This window comes from Trichechus manatus, unplaced genomic scaffold, assembly GCF_000243295.1.
Source record: "Trichechus manatus latirostris isolate Lorelei unplaced genomic scaffold, TriManLat1.0 scaffold00181, whole genome shotgun sequence".
Lineage (NCBI taxonomy): Eukaryota > Metazoa > Chordata > Mammalia > Sirenia > Trichechidae > Trichechus > Trichechus manatus.
The window spans coordinates 66,192-85,977 of record NW_004444117.1 but is presented as its reverse complement, the minus strand read 5'-3'; the positions used below and the strand labels follow the sequence as shown (position 1 = coordinate 85,977).

The 19,786-nt window shown below is 51.7% G+C and overlaps 2 protein-coding genes across 2 annotated transcripts; one reads left to right on the top strand and one right to left on the bottom strand.

Annotated features, from left to right (window-relative positions):
• The first annotated feature begins 2,603 nt into the window (after positions 1-2,603).
• On the top strand, positions 2,604-14,370 carry ZNF692 (zinc finger protein 692). Its single transcript, XM_004387143.2, has 12 exons — positions 2,604-2,730; positions 3,388-3,576; positions 3,865-3,896; positions 4,304-4,570; positions 5,716-5,764; positions 5,853-5,975; positions 6,329-6,559; positions 6,650-6,727; positions 6,830-6,908; positions 8,674-8,788; positions 12,058-12,157; positions 12,320-14,370. The coding sequence occupies exons 2-12, from the start codon at positions 3,398-3,400 to the stop codon at positions 12,642-12,644; spliced, it is 1,578 nt and encodes a 525-aa protein (XP_004387200.1). The 5' UTR covers positions 2,604-2,730; positions 3,388-3,397; the 3' UTR covers positions 12,645-14,370.
• On the bottom strand, positions 14,308-19,708 carry ZNF672 (zinc finger protein 672). Its single transcript, XM_004387173.2, has 2 exons — positions 18,430-19,708; positions 14,308-15,971 (listed from the first exon to the last, which is right to left on the bottom strand). Exon 2 carries the CDS (start codon positions 15,715-15,717, stop codon positions 14,308-14,310), a length of 1,410 nt encoding a protein of 469 aa, XP_004387230.1. The 5' UTR covers positions 15,718-15,971; positions 18,430-19,708.
• Positions 19,709-19,786: the final 78 nt, after the last annotated feature.

Here is a 19,786-nt window from a genome sequence, read left to right as displayed (position 1 = left end):
GCGAGGAAGCTACAGTGGGTGTGCCCACCCACGGAGGGAGAGATCTGAGCACCTTTGGGCAGGAGGCTTCCTGATGGAGTAGGGAGATTCCAGGCATTTATCTATGGAAATGAAGAGCTTTGTACCACTTGCTCTAGCAGGGCATTGTCCAGGGCTGAGAGGAGCCTGTCCTGAGGGGGCCAAGAGGAGGCCTGCATGGCTGAGAGAGCTGTCCTGCACTGAAGGGAGACTTTGCCTACATGCTTCCTAATCCTGATCCCAAGTTGTAACCTCTTGATCTTGATCCCGAGTTGTAGCCTGTTACTTCCCTGATAAACCTTATAACTGTGAGTACGGTCTGTGAGTTCTCTGTGGCCACTGCAACAAATTGTCAAACCCAGCAGAGGAGTAGAGTTCTGTGGGAGGGATGGCTGGTGTCGGAACTGGTAAAAAAGTGGGAGAGGAGGCATGTCTGGCCTCCACCTCATAGGAATTAGCTTTGGACTGATGTTGATTCTCTCTTGTCCCCCTGAAGTTTGAGATCTGATGCCACCACACCATTTTTACAGCTCCATACAGAGGGAACTCCTTCTAGCATGCTTGGCACCCTTGAGAAATAGCAAGAAGGATGGAGTGGCTAGGACAGAGTGGACAAAGTGGGGAAAGGTGGGGGAAGAGTCCAGTGAAGCAGTCAAGGGCCAAATCACAGAGGGCTTTGAGGCTATGGTAAGGGTTTTGGATTGCATTAGAGACCACCAACAGGTTTTAAGAATATTTGCTCTTTCTGGTTACTCTCCCTGCTTTGTGAGGTTAAGAGTGAAAGCAAGAGACAGATAAATGAGGAGGCTGTTGCCATAGATTAGGTGAGAGATGATGGTGGTGTGGTAGGATGAAAAATACTCCTCCCCCCAAAAGATATCCATGTTCTAATCCATGGAATCTGTGAATAAAACCTTATATGGCAAAGGCTTGGCAGATTAATTAAATCAAGTGTATTGAAATGGGGGAGATTATCTGGATTATCCAGGTGGACCCTAACTGCACTCTCAAGAGTCCTTATAAGAAACACAAAAGGAGATTTGACACAGATAGAAGAGGAGGAGGCAACGTGACCACAGAGGCAGAGATTGGAGTGATGTGGCCACAAGTCAGGGAGTGCTCACTGCCTGTAGAAGCTGGAAGAGGCAAGAAACTGATTCTCCCCTAGAGCCTGTGGAGGGAGTATGGCCCTGCTGACAACTGATTTCAGCCTAGTGATAATAAACTTCTGGTCTCTGGAACTGTGAGAAAATACATTTGTTTTATCTTAAGCCACCAAATTCATGGTGATTTGTTACAGCAACACAGGAAACTATTACAGGTAGTTTGGGGCAGTGGAGAGGGTCTGAAGTGATTGGATCCAAGACATATTTTTAAGAGATAGGACCAACTGATGTATAGTGTATGTGTCACAAAAGGAGAAGAATCAGGGATAATCCCCAGGTTTTTGGTCTAAGCAAATGGATAGATAACAGCATCATTTACCAAGATGAGCAAGGGGGCACTGATAATTATTACGTGTTGGCCATAGTCATGTTTGAGAAAATATTAACTAGCAGGTATCACTGCTCTGTAAGTGCCAGGTGTTGTTAACATGTATTAATTGTGTTAACTCAGCTAACCATGGAGAGTCAAGTGGGCAGTTAGATATATGAGTCTACAACTGAGAGAGGGCTAGGCTGGAAATACAAAATCTGGGAGTCATCAGGGTCCATGGAACCTAATTAGATTACTCAAAAAGAGAGTTTATGGAGAAAAGGAAAGGAGTCTAGGGCCTGAGCCAGGGGATACTCCCTTTTTTTGTTTTTTTTGTTTTTGGTGGAACAGAGAGGGAGAATCCAACAAAGAAAAGAAAGAGGAGTCAATGAGGAGGGAGGAAAATCAGGAGTGTGCAAATTTCCAGAAGCCAAGCGGAAAAAGAAAGGGTGGCAGGAGCCATGTTGAGAAGGAGGGAGAGATCTACATAGTCAGATCCTACTTTAAGGCAGAAAGGCAGAGAACTGACCACTAGATTTAGCAACATGAGCTCAAGTGACCTTGGGAAGCGCCATTCTAGCGGAGTGGTGGAAAGCTCCACTGAAGTCATTTGAACAGAGATTGGAAGTGAGAAAGTACACACGGAATCTAGGCAAATTATTGGAAGAATTTTAATGGAAAACACAGAGAATGGGCTGTAGCTGGTGGGGGCCTTAGCGTCCAGGGAGGGCTGGGTGGCTGATTCTGCAGCATGTCTCTGCTTGCTGCTGGCAATGAGACGTGGAAATTGAAGGTGAAGTACAAACTAGGAAAAACTGAAGAAGTGATGTCCTTGAGCTGGATGGACGGGCTAGGACTGCAGCACAGGAGGACTTGACCCTCTTTATTCTGTGCCCCCTCACCTCAAGTCTTCGGTTGTCAGGCCCAACTGCCCACCACGGAAGCTACGGAAGAACAACTCCCGTGTCGCCCGGCGAAGCCTGTTTGCAATTGACTCCGAGAACCACGGTTCCTGGCAGGCGGTGTGCGGGGCGGCTAGTGCGCAGGCGCACGCCGCCGCCTTCCGACTCTCCCCTACCACGGCACCGGCCCCAGTTCCGGGCTGGAGCCCGCTAAACGCAGGGGACGGTTTCGTCTTAAAAGAGAAACGGCGGCCGCTCGCGCGAAGTGGGCCCCCTTCCTCCCGTCGCTCTCCAGGCCGTGCGCGGGGCCGCCGGGGGCGCAGCCGCAGTCGGGGTGAGGGCGGGGTAGGGGCGAGCAGGTAAGGTCGGAGTAGGGGCGAGCAGGTAAGGTCGGAGTAGGGGCGGCAGCGGCGGGGACTTTGGGCCGCCTGGGACCCACCTTTGGTATTGGCCTGACCCCACGCATTTATGAGCGTTAAGCGGAGTAGCCAGAGATCGGGTGGGGGGCGCCCTCCGGACACCTGCCCGTCGCAGCTCCGCTCGACCCAACTAAAGAAGACCGCCAGTGCACGTCCGGACAAGACTCACCCCACCCCCCATAAAGTAGTAAAAGCAGGATATCCTCAAGAAGAAATGTACGCAGTCTTCCAGTTAAAATCGCCCCTCTTCCCAGTGAAAGTCTCAAGCCCCTTCCCCACAGCTCTTGTTTGTAAATTTTATTGGTCCCGAGGGCTCAGGCGTTTGTTCGAACTTTGACCTTGCCCACCGTCTCCCACCCCACGACACCCACTCCACAGCGCTGAATTTACACACCCTGTAATACAAGGAGGGGTGGTTTGGGCCCAGTTGCAGCTAATGCTATTTAAATATTTTAGCCCTGCCCCATTTTACTGATGAGAAAACTGAGGCCTAGAGAGGCGGGGTGGAGCTCAGGTCTCTGCCAGTCCCCGGATCAGGTTGGCCCTGATGGCGCATTTCCTCCAACCTCCAGGTCCTGTAGCATGGCTTCTTCCCCGGCGGATGCCTCCCGCAGGCAGCGACGGGAGAAGCGGAGGCAGCTGGATGCCCGCCGCAGCAAATGTCGAATACGCCTGGGCGGCCACATGGAGCAGTGGTGCCTCCTGAAGGAGCGGCTGGGCTTCTCCCTGCACTCGCAGCTTGCCAAGTTCCTGTTGGATCGGTTAGGGGCGGGGGAAGGAAGGGGTTCCTTGGGAGGGCGCCCATTCAGCAGCACCCAGGCCCCCTCCCCAGGGCAAGTTCTGTCCCGCTGCTCCTTCGGGCCTGAAGATTTCTTACTTCAGCAGGATGGCCTGTGTAAGGCTTTCCCAGGTTCCTGCTCCCTCCTGTGGTCTCTAACGAATAGAATGGAGGGCCCTTACGGTTGGTCCCTTAAGTATATGAGTGCCTATGGCTGAGGGCATTTGGCCAACTGAGCCCCCACCTGACCTGTCTCCTTTCCTAATGGCAGGTACGTTTCTTCAGGCTGTATACTCTGTGCAGGTAGGTAGGGGATACATGAGGGATAGGGAAAAAGGGTGGACAGAAGTGCTCAAGGTGTGTGTGTAGGGAGGGTAGGGGCTTAGGAGTCAGAGAGGAAGAGGAGCAACAGGGAGTGGTGTGCCCTAGTTACACCCTCCACCAGGTGGATGGGTCAAAGGGAGCTGTGAGTTTGGGAGGGTGGGGAGTTGGGGAGCCCAGGATAGTGTGATGGGCAGCCTGTGGGGAAGGGAGCAATGTCTCAGGATCCTTGGAGGTCCTGGGCTCTGAAGAATGGTAAATGGAGGAGGAGGGGGCAAGGGTTGCTCAGGGGGTTGTAGGCACAGGAGGACTGTCTAGGTGTGGAGAGTGTCCAGGGTGAGTGGAGAGGGCCTCCCAGCTGGGCCTAACTGCCTCCCCCATCCCTCCAGGCCCTGAGCCTTCACCCCCCAAGGGGCTGCAGTACCTTGTACTCCTGTGTCATGCTCACAGTCGAGAGTGCAACCTGGTGCCAGGGCTGCGAGGGCCTGGGGGCCGTGATGGGGGACTCGTATGGGAGTGCTCAGCAGGTCACACCTTCTTCTGGGACCCCTCTTTGGGCTCCACACCTCCAGAGGTACCCAGGCCAGTCCCCCTTCGATGCTCTGCCCGGAGACGCTGGTGCTCAGAGACCAGGAGTGGACAGGAGGAGCCTGCAGGTAGGCTGGGGGAAAGAAGAGTTGTAGAGGAAAGGGAAGAAAAAGTCTCCTATCTTCTGTGGCCTGCAACCCCATTATCTAAAAATGATCTTTTCTTAATGAAAAGACTCTGCTAACAAGGAAATATATCCCCAAATATATTATTAGGTATAAAAAACAAAATTCAGAATAGGATGTATGGTATGCTACCATTCGTGGAAAATAAAAAAAGGGTGAAAGAATATATTCTTGTATGCACTTGTGAATCTATAAGATAGCTCTGGAAAGACATGTAAGAAACCAGGTTGCCTGTGGGAAGAACTAGGTGGCTGGAGGACAGTGTTGGAAAGGAGACCTTTTTTTAAAAAAATTTGGTGAAAATATATACACAGCAAAACATACACCCATTCAACAATTTCTACATGTGCAATTCAGTGACACTGATTACAGTCGTCCAATTGTATCATCATTCTCACTATCTCTACCTGAATTATTTCATCACGATCAACTTAGACTCACTACTCCCTAAACTTCTCATCTAGACTTTAGAGTTACTGTTGTCAATTTGATCTCAAATAGATCATTCTTTACAGAAGCCCAACACGCAAGGCAAACATTTTTACTACTTGGGTTAAACTGTTGTTTGGGTTAAAGATGACTTCAGGGGATAGTTATGGTTCAGAGTTTAAAGATTATCTCAGGGCAATAGAACTGGGGTTTCCTCCAGTCTCAATAGATCCAGTAAGTTTGGATTCCATAGGTGTTTGAAATTTTGTTCTGTGTTTTCCCCCTTTTGATCAGAATCCATCTATTGAGTCCTTGATCAAAACATTCAGTAATGGTAGCCAGGCACCATCCAATTCTGGTCTCATGGTAAAGGAAGGAATAGTTCATGGAAGCAGTTAGGTCTTCAGTCAAGTTCCTTCTCTGATTTCTGGGTCTGGAAAGGAGACTGTTTGCTATGTACCTTTTTATGCTTTTATTTTTTTGAACTGTGTGGATGTATCATATCATTAAATAAAATTCCCACTCCCACTTTAGTAGCCTCTGCTCCTTCCTCCTCCTCCTTCCTAAGAGTCTCCCACCATATCAAACCTTAGAACTCCACCTGTCCTTATTCCTTGAGCCCAGAGTTCCTTCCCCTTTGACCCTGCCTGTGCCAACAGGTTTAGAATCTGACGATGGTGAGAGGACTCAGGAGTCCAAGTTGCCAAGGTGAGGTTCTAGAAGGGGGCAGGATAGACCTGGATTGACAATGGAAGTAAGGAAGCAGGACTTCAGCTTTGCCTTCCTTGGCCTCCAGGGCGGTAGGACCCCCACCAGAGACTTCCCTGCACCCAGGCGAGGAAGAGAAGGAGGAAGAGGAGGATGAAGAGGATATGCTCAGTGATGCCAGCCCATGGACCTACAGCTCCTCCCCAGATGAGCAAGTGGGGGCTGAGGAGGGATACTGAAGAGAAGAGAACAGGAGGGAGGAGGCAGCTGGCTGAGGAATCCAGAGCTTTGCAGACATGAGGGGTGGGCTTTTTTGTGGGAGAGGGGTCAAGGTGGGCTTTGGGCAAGACAGAAGGAACTGGAGATTTTGAATTGAGAGGTGGAATAGGGTGAAATCAGAATCTGGGGGAGACTGAAAGTTAAAAGTAGGTGTAAACAGAGAGCCTGGCGTGTGGATGGGATTGTTTGGAGGTTGGGGATTTAGGGGCCGGGGTCTGGGAGAGCCTGGGGCTGGTTTGAAAGCTTGGGTAGATAATGCCCTCCTCCTCTTTGTTCTCCTTTCAGCAGTGAGCCAGATGCCCCCAGGTCCCCAAGACCACCTCCTGCTCCTCTCCCCCACTCCCTTAAGGAGGAAGATACACCACCTGCCCCCTCAGACCGCCCCAATCTGCCGGCTACACCATCCTCTTCAGTATCCTCACTGGGTTCTGGACTTCCTCTGACTGTGGAAATCAGGATACAGCCAAATCTCAGCGGGACCCCTCAGGTGGCCCAGGAGACTGAGCCCCCGGCTAGGTAACCTGATGGCTGAGACAGAGAGGGCAGGGGAGTCCTGGGACATGGCCCTTCCTTGAGCCCCTCTGCTCCCCTGTTTGCTGCCCATAGCCCTGGGAGTCAGACCCAGTCAGCTCCAGCCCCGGCCTGGGATGAAGACACTGCACAGATTGGCCCCAAGAGAATCAGGTAGGACTGGGGGGTAGGGGGTTCTGGGGAGAAGGATAAGAGGAAGGAGGCAGAGGAGAGTGGGCAAGACTCTTCCTGTTCCTCTCCATTCTCTTCCCCCAGGAAAGCTGCCAAAAGAGAGCTTCTGCCCTGTGACTTCCCTGGCTGTGGAAAGATCTTCTCTAACAGGCAGTATTTGAATGTGAGGGGCACAGGTTGGGTTCTGTGTGTTCACTGGGGTGAGGGAGAGAGGATAGGGCCTGAAAGAGAAACTAAGGAAAAGGAGTTGAAGGTGTGGAGGGATTTGGAGTCAGAAAGAAAAGAGTTGAGGTAGATAGTCAAAGCTTTTCTGAAGTTAATAATGAAATGGTTGTTTCACTAAACCAGACAAGTGATAGATGGGAAAGAAAAACCAATCCTCAACTGCACAAAGCCATTGCCCAGTACTGTTTATGACGTGGAACCTCAGAATTACACACAGATATGACAACAGCATTGATCAAGCTCTTATGGTGTGCTAGTGACTGTTATAAACACTTTGATCCTCAGAACGTCCCTATGGAGTACCCCATTGCCATGGAGTCGATTCCGACTCGTGGTGACCCCATATATTACAGAGTAGAACTGCTTTCATAGGGTTTTCTTGGCTGCAATCTTTTACGGAAGCAGATCACCAGGGCTTTCTTCTGTGGTGCCACTGGGTGGGTTCGAACCACCAATCTTAAGGTAAGTAGTTGAGCACAAAGCATCTGTGCCACCTAGGGACCTCCCTATGGAGTAGGTGCTGTTACTGTTCCTGCTTTATGGATGAGGAAACTGAGGCAGATAGCATAGTGAAGCAATTTGACCACAGTTCCTCAGCTAGTATGTGGTAGTGCAGGGATTCTGAACTTGGCAGCCTGGCTCCAGAGTCCACAGTCAGGTGGCCTCACCATACTTGCCAAGTGGATGGTCCTAGAGTGGGAAGGACTGGGAGATGATCCTGTCCTAAACCTTATTGCATGAGAGGTATGAGGCACAGGAGAGGGATGAGGGCCCAGCCCCACAGTCAGCTAGAGCCCTTGACAGGGTAGGTCTTGAGGCTGGGGGAAGGCACCAGACCAGAGGGAGGGGTGGCGAGGCATGGGTGGGTGGGAGGCGGGGAAACTCTGTGTAGAGAAGATGATGTAGAGAGGAATTGAATAGGAAACGGGGGGAATGTCCCTGTATGTTCCTGAGTGTCAATGAAGCTCAAGGCAGGGAAGATCTGGAGGAGGCTGAAGCAGCCCCAGTGGTTTAACTATGAAAAAAATGTTATGGAGAAGGGGAAAGCCCATGCTATTTAGTAAGCCAGGATGTGAAATTACATCAGGTAAAAAGATAAATACTTTCCATGCTGGGGAGGTACGGTTGAAGAGCCCTTAAAAGTGTACTAGGTTGAGAGTGTGTGTGTGTGTGTGTGTGTGTGTGTGTGTGTACATGTGTGTTTCCAAAGGAGATTTAGGAGTAAATCATACAATAATATACGCATAGTGAGCTATTAATGAAAAGTAGGTGTCTGGGCGATATATTTTGTACATTAGGACTGATAATGAAGGAATAATTGTGCCAACAATAATCTGTATTGTTCTCCCTTCCCATCCTGGCAGATAGCAAATCCATGGCTAGGTAAACCAGAAGTGCCACCCAGAGCAGTCCTTTGCATAGGGAACTAGGCATTGCAAGATAAGGATGTGGCAAGGAAGGGACATAATGGAAGTGAGAGCAGAATAGGGTGAAGGGCAAATGGGATCAGGGTGCACATGATAGAGATGAGGACTGGGCCAGGGTGACATGAACTTCTGGCCATGATGGAGAACTGCTGGGGCACGGTATTCTAGGACGGGCAGGCAGAGAAGCCCACCTACTGTGTAAGCTCTAGATTGCGGCCCTGGGGAGTGCAGCTATCCTTTTTCCTCTTTTCCTCTACTACCTGCTTCCTTCCCTAGCACCACAAGAAGTACCAGCATATCCACCAGAAGTCCTTCTCCTGCCCAGAGCCGGCCTGTGGGAAATCTTTCAACTTTAAGAAACACCTGAAGGAGCACATGAAGTTGCACAGTGGTGAGTGGTAAAACTGCCACCTTCAGCTCCTCCCCTGTGGGTTCCTAGACATCTTGTTCATTCGTTCATCCGTCATTCCTTGTGTTGAGCACCTGCTTGAGACTCTATTCTAGGTGCTGGGAATACAGCAATTAACAAACAGTCCCTAACCTTCATGAGATTTCCATTCTAGTGATAAAGCTCTGTGATGAAATGTAAAAGCAGGATAAGGGAGTAGAATGTGCTCTTGTAGAAAAGGGAAGCTCTTTGAGCAAAGACCTAATTGAAGTGAGGACTTGAGGCCTGTACATGTCTACAGGAGAGTGAGTGGAAAGGTCCTGAGGTGGGATCTGCGTGGTGTGTTTGAGGAATAGGGAGGAGGTCACTGAGGTTAGAAAGGAAAGTCTGAGATAGGTGATGGGGACCTCAGAGACCATTGTTAGGATGACTTGGCTTCTACTCTGAATGAGATGGGTACCATTGGCAGGTCTTGGGCAGTGGAGGGACGTGACCAACTTTTAAAAGGGTCACTGTGAAAGAAAAAAAAAAGATCACTGTGGCAGCTGTGTAGAAAATAGACTGCAGGTGGCCAGAGGCAGACAAGGCAACTGCAGAGATATCCCTGTTTAAGATGAGCTTGGACTCACTTAGCAGTCCAGTTGGTAAGAAGTGACTGGAAGCTGACTGGAGTGTGAAGCTGGGACCGGAAGAGTTGTTTACTGCCAGATAAGATGGATTGGCTACGGGTGTGAGGGGAAAGAGGATTCAGGGTTGATTCAGAGGATTCTAGCCTGAGTAACTGGGCAGAAGGTGATGTGATTGACTGAACATGAGGGGGAGAAGCAGGCTTGGGGAGAGGGAACTTCGATTTGGGACATGCTAGTTAGATATTCAGTGGGAGAAAGACCTGGAGATCTGCCCCCGTAAAGATTACAGCCTAGGAAACCCTATGGGGCAGTTCTACTCTGTCACATGGGGTCGCTATGATTTGGAATCGACTCAGTGGCACCTAACAACAACAACAATTAGACATCCAAGGAGAAATGTCAGGTAGGTAGCTGAGTACATGAATCTCGAGTTCAGGAGGGATGTCAGGCAAAAAATGTAAATGTGCATCCTGAGCATATGGATGCTATTTGAAGCTGTGGGAGTGGATACACTCACATAGGGAGTGAGGGCACATAGACAAGAGGTATGAGTGCAGCGCACCCACCGTTAGTGGGCAGGAAGAGGAAGGGTAGCCACAGAGAGAAAAAGGAGGAAGGAGTGGAAAGTGGTGTCTGAGAAGCCAATGTGAAGAAATGTTCCAAGAAGGAGGGAGAGGTGAGCTGTGTCAGTGCTGTAGGACTGAGTAAGAAGAGGATGAGAATAGGCCACTGGACGGGGCAAGGTAGAAGCCATCCTTGACCTTGACAGGATGGCGCTGACAAAATGAAAGCTATAATGGAGTGGGTTCGGTGCAGGGTGGAGTTGAAGAAGTGGAGAAAGCAAGTATGGACAGCTCTTTTGGAGTTTTGCTGTGAAGATGGACAGAGAAATGGAGTCTTAGCTGGAGGACCCTGAGCTAGGGGCACAGAGGTGAGGATGATTCCATAGAGAGAAAAGGCTTGTTGATGGTAGGGTGGAGTAGAACAGTCTCCTTGAGTTGGTTAGAAGGGCTGGATTTCGGGGCACAGTGGAGGATGGCTTCAGGGGAATAGTGGGGTGTTATGTATATGAGTACAGATGCAGGTTGGCTGGTGGATTTGATGGTTGGAGGATGTGGGAGTTCTCTCTTGGTTTCTTTTCTTTTCCTGGTGAGTTAAAAAACATGATCACCAACTGAGTGAGGATGGTGGGGTGGGGGTGTTGGAGTCTTATGGAGAGACGTGATGTGAAATGGCCTTCTAGACTCCAGAGTGTGGGAGAATGAATTGACCAGGGAAATGTCGAATCATGTAGACTTGTGGTTATGGATGTAAGGAGACGCCAGTGGCAGAGTTGTGAGATGTGCTTCTGCCCCCCTCAGCGCACACATGCCAGCCTGGAGCAGACCAAGGGTTATGTTTATCCTGAGTTGGGGTTTAACCAAGCAGGTGCAACAGAGGTCAGGTAAACTGGTAGTGTAAGTGAAAGGATGGCTACAGAGGTGGGCCATGGAAATGGAGCTGGGCGAGAAGGGTAGGGAGGACAGGAGGGTGTCAAAGACAGTGAGGAGGTGTTGGGAAGGTGGTGGGGGCAGATGGATTGGCAGCATGGCAGTCATGGGATTATGTCGTGGGACAAAGTAGGAGGCCCTGGCTGGAACTGGGATGTTTCACATTACAATTTCAGAGCTGGTGCAGTGATGGGCTGTACAGTCCATATGACCTGGGAGTGGTAGCTGAGGTAGAGTGGGGCACGAGGTCATTAGAGGTCAGGGAGCAGAAGGATGGAGTGCTGGGTGTATAAAAACAAACTACAGCAGGAGTCCTCGCAGAGGAGAGGGCGTGAAGCCAGAGTTATATGAAGTGATCAAGATGAAGGTGGAAGGCTGTAGCAAGGGTGTGGGGTACAGTGTGGTCTGATGGCCCCTGTCAGAGCTGAGGGTCTACAGGGAGGTCTGAGGGTCTATGAGAAGCAAGGAGTCCTCCTGTAATGCAGGCCTTGAGGGGTGTAGGAGAGTAGCCATAGCAGGCACATGTGAGAGCTGAAGAAGCAGTGACCTTGGGTCATGGGCAGGAGCTGTTAGAGCTAGCAGGGGAAGGGCACATTCAGGGATGAGGTACAGGAGAGGGGATTTGGCTGATGACCTAGGGAGTTCCATGGGGCACTGTGCAGGCTGGGGAGGGGTGGGAGATGGGAAAGAAATATGCAGGCCTGAATGGGGAGAAGATTAGAGGTGCCAGGGAATGGCCTTGGGGGTTGGACTTAATCCTAATTGCTACCTCTGTCTCCAGGGTTCCTCCTGGTGCCTTCTGCTCACACATTAAGGACCCAGCTCTCCATCCCTTGTTATCTCATTTGACAAAGATCCAGCTAAGGGACCTAGATGCAAGGTGGTGCACCTCTGATGAGGCTTGGGTGGGGCTTAGATAACAGTGATACTGAAGTCTTTTAGATGGTGTCCTGCTTTCTGTTCGTATCTCATTTGATTGTCATGACTGGTTAAGTAAAGGAGGTTCAGAGATTTGCCCAAGGACAACAGCTAATTAGAACTCAGGCCTCCTGACCCCCAATACTGGTGCACTGCTGTAGGGATGGTGGGTAGGTGGGCTGAGGAGGGACCGCATCCTGTGGACAGATGCTGGGGTGCCTCCCTGTGCCTGCAGACACCCGGGACTATATCTGTGAGTTCTGTGCTCGGTCGTTCCGCACCAGCAGCAACCTTGTCATCCACCGACGCATCCACACTGGAGAGAAACCCCTACAGTGAGTGCTGGGAAAAGGGCCTGGGGGCCAAGGGACCATGGGTGGAAGGGGCTGCCAGGGAGACAGGCAGGGCACCCAGGCCCCAGGGGAACAGGAAGAACTCCTGGGGAAGTCAAGATGGCTTGAGGCCCCTTCCTTGCCCTCCTCTGCCCCTGGTTCCAGGTGTGAGATCTGTGGATTCACCTGCCGCCAGAAAGCCTCCCTGAACTGGCACCGGCGGAAGCACGCAGAGACAGCGGCTGCCTTGCTCTTCCCCTGTGAGTTCTGTGGCAAGCGCTTTGAAAAGCCAGACAGCGTTGCAGCCCACCGCAGCAAAAGCCACCCAGCACCACTCCTGGGCCCACAGGAGTCATCTGGCCCATTGAATCCCTCTCCCAGCATCTCTATTCCTGGGCTTCTGGGGTCCACTGAGGCCCCAGGGGCCATGCAGCTAGGGGCCAGGCCCTCCGTGTCTCCTCAGGCTCAGGCCCTGCTCCCTCAGAAATGAGCACTTCCTCCCAGGCTTTGGGGAGCCAGATCCCAGGGACTTGAAGGGAACAAGGAGAGTAGTCCAGAGAAGCACCAGATGCCTGGGTCCCCAGGAACTAGGGCTAGGAGGAGTTCCAAGTGAAGTCCTGGGGAAGTAGGGGAGCTGGACTACTTTAGCGTACCTGAAGGACATAATAAATAGTATTTTGTGTGGGCATGTGTGGCCCGAGTGAGTGTTTTGTGCCTGAAGCACAGGAATCCTAACTGAAAGCAGGCTTTGTAGAACGTGCCAGAGTGGCATGTAGGTGTGTGTCCCTGGTCCTCTCCCTGCAGGTCCTTTGCCTGCCCGCCCTCCACTCACTCCGAAGTCCCCAGCTTGCTTTAGGGACTGTTTGGCACTTTGCAGCCCTTTCCCAAGGAGTGTCAACCCCACTCTTGCACTGAAGTAGGGCAGACTGTAACAGTCTGACGAGCTTTAAGTCTCTCCAGGGTGGAGCAGGAAGAGAAAGGTATGTGATTCTGGGCCACATCAGTGGTTGCCACTCACCAAGAAAACCAGACATGTAAACCCTGAAGAGGCTTACCTTCCAGTGCAGAAATGAGGGGCCCTGCATGCAAGGAGATCGCTGAGCTATCCTGGGAAGAGAGGAGAGGACTTGGAACTGCCAAAGCAGCTGGCTCTTAGACCACTTCAAAGTCTGCAAAGACCATAAGCTTCAGGTTTCACAAAAGAAGCTCTTGGCATCAGGAACCAAAACAAACAGCTCTTTATTTCACCAGCCATAAGCAAAAAGTCATTAACCAATTCCAGGGGATTTTCCACTCTGCCCTCTCCCCTTTGTGGAGTATGTTTCACCATAAACAGAGACCCTGGCTCCAAGCTTGAGCTAGAAATAATATTCTGATGTTCTACCTGGCAGTGCCCAGCCTTGTGGACCCACTTGGCTTGGCCTGGGGCCCAGGCAAATGTCAGCCTTCCCCCACCTTGCTGGAGAACACTGTCCTGAGAGAGGCATCTCCAGTTAAGACACCATGGGGACAGGTGGGTAGCCATGCTGAAGGGTGCCTGCCTACCTTCACACTGGTGGGCCACCTCCACCAGGCACCAGGTTGGGTGCTTCTGATGAGACATCCTTCATTGAAGTGATCTCTCTGCCTCCCAGATTCCCACCTTGACAACCCACCTGTCTCAAAAACTGAGAAAGTAGCAGAGACTGAAAGTCATGTGGAAGCAAGAAAACCAGAGGGTGGTGGGATTTGATCTTGGAGCCACACCTGTGATCATTAGCTGGAGAGACAGCAGCCAAAGAACCAGGAGAGGCAGTGGAGATGTAGGCTGGAATTAGGAGATGGGACAAGAGGAGACAGCACACGGTGGGAAAACAGGAAAGAAACACAGGAGAGCACAGCAGCGATGGGCCACACCAATGCCGAGCCCTCTTGTTTGCTTGGAGTCTGAGAGGTTTTCCCTGATTCCCTGCACCTACACTCCGGAGGAAAAGAAGCAGGGCAGTGAAGACTGAGAACATAAAAGAACTGACAGGAAGGCCAGGTTAAGGGCAACCAACAGATAGGAGGAAAGGCAGCAGGCCATCCATCTTTCCCCAAACCCTGGTCGGCGAGTTCCCCGTGTCCCTAGTGGCAGTTGTGGGTAGTTATCCAGCGCCCTTGAGACAAGCCTCTTAGCACTTCTGCCCCAACTGCGACACAAAGAGCCCCTGCTTTTCCTGTCCAGCCTCCCCTGTAAAGACGAGGGGAGCGCCCGCGGAGCTAACGTCGGCGGCAGCCTCCGCAGTGGCAGCCCTGGCAGCAGCGGCGCGGGCGCGCATGTGGGCCCGCTGGTGCTGTGACAGTGAGCGGCTGTGGCTGAAGCACTTGCCACACTCGGCACACTCGGCTGGTCGCTCGCCCAGGTGCGTCTTGCGATGCAGCGCCAGCTTGGAACCGACGCTGAAGGCCTTGCCGCACTCTGGGCACTTGTGTGGCTTGTGGCCAGCGTGGTTGCGCCGGTGCACGTTCAGGTTCGACACGCACGTGAAGCGCTTGCCACACAGCTCACAGCGGTAGGGCTTCTCGCCCGTGTGCGTGCGCTGGTGCTTGCTGAGGTCTGAGCGGTCGCTGAAGCGGCGGCCACACTCAGGACACGGGAAGGGCCTTTCCCCCGTGTGGATGCGTTGATGCACCACCAGGTCGGAGCGCTGCCCAAACCCCTTTCCGCACGTGGCGCATGTGTGCGGCCGCTCGCCCTGGTGGCTGCGCCGGTGGCGCAGCAGAGTGGAACTCTCACTGAAGCAGCGCCCGCAGTCGCTGCACGCGTATGGCTTCTCGCCCGTGTGTGTGCGCTGGTGGCGCACCAGCGTGGCGCTCTCCAAGAAGCCCTTGCCACACTCGGGGCACCTGAAGGGCTTCTCGCCCGAGTGCGTTTGCAGGTGTCGCGTCAGCGTCGAGCTCTTGCTGAAGCTCTTGCCGCATACGCCGCACTGGTGACCGTCCGGAGCGCGCGGCTGCGGGCCCGCGGGATCGCCGGGGCTCCGGGCCGCGTGGACGCGCGCGTGGCTCCGTAGCCCTGCGCCGCTACGGAAGGCCCGCGGACACTGTGCGCAGCGGTGTGGCTGGTCGGCGGGAGCAGCAGGTGCCCCCAGCGGGTGCGCCCGAGCCTCGTGGAAGCGCAGGGCGCTCTGGCGGAAGGCGCGGGCGCACAGAAGACAGCGTTGAGGCTGCTCAGGAGGGTGCCAGCGGCGCCGGTGCAGCAGCAGCGCTGGGAGGTGTGGGAAGCGGCGGCCGCAGGCACGGCAGGGGCAGGCGCGGTTACGCCGCCGGTGCGCGCCCTGATGCAGGTCTAGACGGTCACTGTAGCGGAAGCTTTGGCCGCAGTCGCTGCAAATGTACAGCGTCTCGCCGGCGTGAGCGCGCTTGTGCGCGCGGAGGTCGGCGGCCCGTGCACAGCGCTCCCCGCAGTCGAGGCAGCGAAAGCGGCCGTCGTCGCCATGAGCACGCTCGTGCCGCATGAGCACGGAGCTATAGCGGAAACTCTTGCCGCACTCGCTGCACGTGTACGGCTTCCCCGCCTCCGCCCCTGATGCAGCGAACATGGCGAGGACCTGGTGTCCGCGGCGTGCAGGCTGGGGGCCGGGCTGGCAGGGAAGCTTGCCGCTCAAGCTTTGGGTTTCGCCTCCTCGGAATGCCGACAATTTTCAGTTTTCTTACGGCCTGGAAAGGGAGTGGTCTTGGAGGGAAGAAGGGGAGGCCTCCAAAGCTGGTCTGTGGATTCCAGGGTTCCTTCTCCCACGGGCAAGGCACTGTTTCAGAGGAAGGCAGCCGCCAGCTTCGCCCTGCCCTGTGAGCCCTGCGGGGAGAAGGTCACCGTGGGCCCCAGCAACAGCTATGCATTGGGAGGTGGGGTGGGGGACATTTCAGCTAGGCTATCTTCCAGTTCCCTCCTCCAAGCGAAAAGCCATGGGAGGTCCCAGAAATATGGAGCGGGGAATCCTTGTGCCACCCCGAAGGGCAAGAGGAACAGACTGTGTCACTGGAGAACGGTTTCCATCCAGCAGCAGCAGCCATTAACACTGCTGGGAGGAGGATTGCCCAGCCTATTTTCTGTCCTTAGACCTGGGATCCTGGCCTGGGGACAGCATTGGGAAACCACCAAGGAGAAACAGGGCTACAAGAAAGCCCCTATGTCTAGACCACACCAACACCTTCCTACAAGACCCAGGTTTCCTGAGTCACCAAAACGAGCCCAGCCTGGCCTTGGCTGGAAGGGCAAGGCAGGCAATGAAATGAAGCACACATTGGTCGGGCAGCAGCCTGGGCAAAAGGCTCAGACCCTGACCGTTACTGGAAGGGGTACTAGAACGGGCTGGGACGTGGGCAAAGGAGGATATCCTGGAAGCCCCAAAACGTTGTAGGCAGCGGAAGCGGCCGTCGCTGCCCTGGGCGTCCTCACACCACATAAGCACCGAGCTATAGCGGAAGCTCTTGCCGCACTTGCTGCGCATATAAGGCTTCCCCGCCGCCGCCCCTGATGCAGCGAACGTGGCGAGGACCTGGAGCAAAACATTGTTCCTTGGCTTTGGATGAAATAAAAAAAACCCGTTGCTGCTGAGTGAATTCCGATTCATAGCTACCCTATAGGACAGAGTAGAACTGCCCCAAAGGTTTCCAAGGAGTGGCTGGTGGACGTGAACTGCCGAACTTTTGGTTAGCAGCCGAGCTCTTAACCACTGCACAACCAGGGCTCCTGGCTTTGGACACTACCCAGTAAATAATCACCCCACATTAGTACACAGCCCCAAAGTTCCTTAGCCCAGCCTTGAGAAAGCAACTCAGGATAAAGCCAGGGAAACGTGAGAAGAAAGCATGGATAATTCACAAAGAATATTATTAAAGGTTGATGCCAAGAAGTGCTTTTCAATTTTTAGGAGAAAAGAAAGGGGCCTCCCCTTGTAAAGGTATTCAGGTTGTTTGCTGAACATTCTTCAGGCTTTCCACTGTCCCAGCTCCAGGGATCTGAGAACAGGAGTATTTGGTCCCCTTTATGGGGACCAAATCTGCTCTATCCTGTTTATCTCAAATACTTATCAGAAATCCTTCTGACAAGTTGCTCCAGGCAGCTGTCTGGAAGCCAGGTCAGCCTGTGTCTTAGTGGACAGGACTTCCCATGCCCTCAAGTAACAGCACAAATGTGGCTGCCCTTCTCACCCTGGTTGTTTCCCTCAAGGCCTCACAGATCTGTCCCAGCCCAATTCAATGGAACACTGGAGATTAGGTATAGTTGCTAGTTCAGTATAGTCCTGTGTCACCCAACAGATACGGGAGAGGACGCAAAACAAAATGGTCAGCAGCCATTTTCTCATTAGCAGATGGAAATCCATCATGAATACTCAGAGCTTTGGTTAAAACACCCCAGGGGTGGGGTCTTCGTCTTTTGGATGCCAAAAAGGTCAACTGAAAAATCCTTGAAAACCAAACCTGCAGGGGTGAGGTCTGGAGCTTCTGCTCCCCTCCACCCTGGGCAGGAGTGGCCACCATAGGACATGCTTCTCTCATGCCTCTGAAGTGGGATGTGCTGTGCCCTGCATGGGGTGAAGGAAGAACGAAAATGTGAATGCACACTGAGAAGAGGGAACAGAGATGGGGGAGAAAGAGGGAAAGCTTTCCAGGAAGAGAGTTTTTTAAATGGATGTTTTCTAATATTAAAAAACTAGCAAGAATTGTATCATGAATCACTCACTCACCATCTATCTACCATTTTGCCCATTCTTGTTTCTATTCTAAGAAACCACTTCCTTCTCCTTCCTCTCCCCACCCTCCCCCCGACCCCGCCTTTTTTCTGGAGTACTTCAAATCCCAGACATCTTATTCAAGGAGGATGAGTTCTAAGCAAAGTCTGAAAGCAGAGACTGAGACTGAAGCCCTTCTGCAGACCTGTGAAGCCCCTCGGTTCCTCCAGAGAGACCTTTCAGCCTGGACACTTGCCCTGCTGATTCTAGCTGCACATAGGGTCATTCTACTGCTACACGACAGCTTTAGTAAAGATAAATGTTTGCCCTCATGTGAATAAAACCGCTGGAGACTCAGTGGCTGACCCCAAAGACAGCAATGCTCATGCCTTGGTGAGTGCTCTGCCTCATCTTGGGGACGGGGGTCTCCAGGAACCATGGCACCTCTCAGGCTGTTTCTGAGAGCCCCTCTCTCCCAGGCCACTACTGGAAAGTAAAACACACAAAAACACCCACACATAAATGGTATATAAACAGTGATACCATTTCTTCCTATTACGAATGTGGAGTAATAGAGACCTTGCTCTAGGGTGCAGGTCCTTGGGTGCCAGGGTGCACCCTTCAAGTCTCTCTTCTGTACCTCACCCCATGTTGGAGTTTGCTCCCGGAGAAAGAAGTCTGGGCCCAGGGAGGAAACCTGAAAGAAAAAAATATTACTGTGCCAGAAAAAGAACAATTTCTAGATTGTCCTAACCACCATTTTACTGATTGTAACTTTTGAAGTTATTATACTGTTAGATTTTTTATTTAAAAACAAATAAGGATAAGGAAGGCTGGGAAAGAGGGAAGGGATAATTATGTGTGAATTGGTGAAAAGTCCTAATACTTTTTTTTTAGTACTTTTCAAGCATTTACTACTTATAAATATTATACATATAGCTAATAAAATATAGGTACTAAGAAGATAATCTAATTAAAAACATTTAACAGTCACAATAGATTCAAGATAAAGTTCTAAGTTTCATGTATCAGTTTATTTTTTGCTGTTGTTTCTTATTTAATAGATACTATGAGTATTTCATACCATATCCAATTGATCACAAATTACAAATCAGGAGTGTTGGGGGAACGGTCTGCCTCTAAGCCTCCCATCCCAGCTGCCTACAGCCCAGAGCATTCTTTGATGAGGAGGTTGGGAATTGAGTCACCTTCTCTTTCCCAGTTCCTTCTCCTTTTCAGAGAAGTCTTTCCCCTGTTTTGGGCACACAGTAACCTTCTCTGTCTTTTGCTCATGCACGGGCACTAGATGGCACCTGGCCAGTCCCACTTCTATATCTGTTCCCAGCGGGGAGGGAACGAGGTCTCTCCAGTCTACTGCACGAGAAGGGTGTACATAGGACATCTGCCCTGCACTAGCCGTATGCGGGGGGATCCTGCTGGCCATGGGAGATCGGTGGCCACTAGTAAAGCTGATCTTGCTTTGTCTCTTCTCTGTGATTAAAGCATTTACCCATGCACTAATGGTTGTGTGTGTGGTCTGTGTCTTTTGTGGGCAACCTCAAACCCTGGTACAAGGAGTACTGGGATTAATCAGGATTTAGTAGAGTCGCTATAAATTGGAATCAACTCGATGGCAATGGGTTTGGTTTTACTACATTTACTAACAATTTACTGTGACAGCATTGCGTTCTTTTTCTTCTGTGTTGTCTCCTTCAGTCAGAATAGAGAAAAACTTTTCTTCCCTGGTTATCTGTTTTACTATGCCAGCATTTCTGGGGTGGGATGAGGGACCCCAGAAGGTCATGATTCACAAGAAGCAAGTGACTGTCCCATGATCCCTCATTCTTTTTTTTTTTTTTTTTTTAATATTTTATTGTACTTCAGGTGAAGGCTTACAGAACAGATAGTTTCTCATGTAACAGTAGCACACATGCTG